This window comes from Octopus bimaculoides, chromosome 14, assembly GCF_001194135.2.
Source record: "Octopus bimaculoides isolate UCB-OBI-ISO-001 chromosome 14, ASM119413v2, whole genome shotgun sequence".
NCBI lineage: Eukaryota > Metazoa > Mollusca > Cephalopoda > Octopoda > Octopodidae > Octopus > Octopus bimaculoides.
Genome location: NC_068994.1, coordinates 14,297,572 through 14,301,358, shown reverse-complemented (window position 1 = coordinate 14,301,358; position 3,787 = coordinate 14,297,572). Strand labels below are relative to the sequence as shown.

At 34.6% G+C, this 3,787-nt stretch overlaps 1 protein-coding gene across 1 annotated transcript in view; it reads left to right on the top strand.

Annotated features, from left to right (window-relative positions):
- The first annotated feature begins 364 nt into the window (after positions 1-364).
- The window catches only part of LOC106881571 (protein unc-79 homolog), a 43,132-nt gene continuing 39,709 nt past the window's right edge, over positions 365-3,787 (top strand). Inside the window, exons 1-2 of the mRNA XM_052973023.1 lie at positions 365-791; positions 2,481-2,602. Coding sequence (XP_052828983.1) covers positions 740-791; positions 2,481-2,602 — 174 coding nt within the window. The 5' untranslated portion in view covers positions 365-739. The remainder of the gene's footprint in view (positions 792-2,480; positions 2,603-3,787) is intronic.

The following is a 3,787-nucleotide window of genomic DNA, read 5'->3' as shown; positions in this document are numbered from 1 at the left end:
ATAAAAATGATAAAAATTAAAAAAAGCCAAATAATAATAATTTGGCAAAATTGAAAACCAATTTCATCTGTCTTTCTTTCTTTCTCTCCCTCTCTCACCCTGTCTCTTTCTCTCTCTCTCTCACCCTGTCTCTTTCTCTCTCTCTCTCCTTTAATTTATTTTGTCTTTTTCTTTATTCATTTTCTTCTTCAGTCATAAAATTTTGTAAAGTAAGAAATAGCAATAAATAAATAAATAAATAGATAAATGAATAAATAAATAAATAAATAAATGTATATAATTAGATATAAAGTTTTTTTGAAATTGAAGAGTTTAGTTGTTGCTTTTTATGAAGAAATAATTTCAGGTTGTTTTAATTAAATTATAAAATTATAATTTCTATCTGCCCTTAAATGACCTAAATACTCTCCACTCTCCACCTCTCCCTCTCCCACTTTCTCTCTTTCTCTCATTGAATTATTTTGATTTATGCATTAATTACAATTAATTAGATGAAACCATATTACTTAATCATTATCTATTTGATCAGATGAACTCTTTGAATGTAATCATTAACAATTTCTTAAGAAATTATAATAAATTTTAATGGAACATTTTTGGTAAGCTACAGTAATATGTTTTTATCTTCTTTTTTTTTATGTTTTAGTTATTTTTGCTTTTTTTTTTCCACACTTTTACAGATAAGGAAAAATCTTGCATCAGACAACAGTCAGCTCCGCAGTTCAGCTTGGGACGGCGCATGACTGCCAAATTTGGCTTAGGTACTTTTACGAATTATGTATTTGCTGGAGGTTTGTATTTTTGAAATTCCTGAAATTCTTCTTTTTGGCAGTTAGTTTTTTTTAGTTGATGAAGCAATAACACAGGAATTCAAAACTTAATGTCCTTGGGTGCCTTTTATATTTCTTGATGACCCACTTCTCTTTACATAAGCTGTCAAAGAGTTAAAGAAAAAAAATACAGTTTCAAATCTAGAAAAATGATGTACAATCCAGAATGGATTGGTCAAAGTGACAATAACCAAACTGTTAAATATCATCATTATCATCACCAATTAACATCTGTTTTTCTATGTTGGCATGGGTCAGATGGTTTGACAGAAGGTGCTTAGCCAGAGAAATGTGCCAAGCTCCAATATCTGCTTTGGTATGGTTTCTATGGTTGGATGCTCTTCCTATCACCAACCACTTTACAGAGTGTACTGGGTGCTTTTTACATGGCACCAGCACTGGTGAGGTCACCAAGTAACTTCAAGATCAAGACCCCTTAGCTAAGATGGCGAATGGTGTTGAAGGAAGTGGGTTTATGCCTTGTAATGGAAGGTTAAAATACAGAATGAGCCAAAAGTCAACACGCTCCAGAATTGTCAAAGACATGTTTCAATTTTTCTGAAATTGAATAAAATAAATAAGATAATGATGAATGCACACATACTTGTGCATGAGGAATAATAATAATAATAATAATAATAATAATAATATGTGGAGATGTACTTGCATAGCAAGTGACCTGATAATAATATGGAGACCTAAGATTTGAGATTGCTAAGATGTGGCAGCTATGAGAGTCAAACATAAGGTTATCCCTATTATCATTGGAGCATTGGGTTCAGTACCACCCAATCACAAAAAAATATCTGTATGGCTATGGTCTCACTTGGCTTGCCAGGTCTTCTCAAGCACAGCCTACCTCCAAAGGTCTCAGCCACTTGTCATTACCTCTGCGAGGCCCAATGTTCGAAGGTTGTGCTTCACCACCTCTGCTGACCCAAAGTGACAGATTCTTTTAAGTATTTATTTGCTGGTAAAATTTTACGCTGAAACATTCTTTGCTATAAATGTGTATATTCAAAACTTTTATGACATCTTTACTTTACAAAATAGAAATATAAAAGCATTTCATATATCATACTTAATACTGAATTTTTTAACATTAAAATCATTCTGCCAAATGTAACACTTATTTATTCACAGTATTTTTAATTAATCATGCATAATCATAGAATAAGTACCAGTCATGTACTGGGGTTGATGTAATCGACTAGCCTCTCCCACCAAATTTCAGGCCTTGTGTCTATAGCTTTGAGATTCCAATGATGTGATTGTTTAATTTTAGAATGACCTTGTAGGGTAGGTGTGAGAAGCTGGACATGGCCAGTTTGGACATAAAACAAGTAGATTATTTAGGCCAGATATAACTGATTTAAAAGCTAAAGGGTTAATGTAGATATGCTGTAGAAAGCCTTCAAAATGCAATATTCATTTCAAGGCTTTGTATCTATATTAAGTATGATACGCAAAATGTTATTCTTAACTAATACAGTTTCCGTCACTCACTAATAAAGAAATATAATTTTATTTTGGGATTTTTTTCTTACCATATCTTTATTAAAAAAATATTTCTCTCATAATTGTTTCACTGTATTTTCTCTTTAAACCACAAAAAAATGCCCTCAAAAAATTCATACATAATTAAAACAGGTGGAAATCTACGAGAATTTACCGATGAAGAAAGCAATTTTACTGAACTACTTCAAAAAGCAATGGATTTAGAAGGAGTTGATAGAGACACAATACATCAACTTGTTGCTTTACTCATGAAGGTTAGTTTCCTGTTTATAAATGTTTGCCTTTATGACCTTTTACTTGTTTTAGTTGTGGACTGCAGCCATGCTGAGGCACCACCATGAAGGATTTTGGTTGAAAGAATTGATTCAGTGCTCTTTTTTTTCTTTTTCTTTTTTTTTTTTCTTTGTAAGCCTGGTACTTGTTCTATTTGCCTCTCTAATGTCAAACCACTAAGTTACAGAGACATAAACAAACCAACACCAGTTGTCAAGCAATGGTGGAAGAACAAACACAAATACACTCACACACACACACAACATACATACACGTGTGCTCACACACAATACACACACACACACAAATACACACACACAGACACTCACACATACACACAAACAAATACATAAGTGCACTCACAATAAATACACGTACAACACACTGCGCACTCACACAATACACACACATGCATGTATATAAGACTGGCTTCTTTTCAGTTTCTATCTACCAAATCCACTCACAAGGCCTTGGTTGACCTAGGTCTATAGTAGAAGACACTTGCCCAAGATGCCATGCAGTAGAACTGAACCTGGAACCGTGTGGTTGGGAAACAAGCTTCTCACCACACAGCCATGCCTGTGCCTAGAAACATGTTTTTCTGATGCGTACTGGGATCAATATCCAGGCCTCTGTAAATTGTGCAGACATGCTAACCACTTGGACCATGTTTCTAGTTTGTTTGGTTTTTTTTTGGTTTTTTTTTTTAACTCTAAATCAGTTGGCACCTCTGGTTTATGTTTCTACAATGCAGTCATTAAATCTGACTTATTGGGCTGTTATTTGCACATATGTTTCTGTGTATGAGTGTGACCATTTGAGCGTGGCCGTTGCCAGTACCGCCTGACTGGCCCTCATATTGGTGGCATGTAAAAGCACCCGCTACACTCTCAGAGTGGTTGGCGTTAGGAAGGGCATCCAGCTGTAGAAACTCTGCCAAATCAGATTGGAGCCTGGTGCAGCCATCTGGTTTGCCAGTCCTCAGTCAAATCGTCCAACCCATGCCAATTTGGAAAGCAGACGTTAAATGATGATGATGATGATGAACTCTGTACTATCTACCATGTACTATCAACTATCTATGCATGTTCTTCTGTATAGGTTTATATAAAGGAACATATATGTGTGTGTGTGTGTGTGTGTGTGTGTGTGTGTAACATATATAT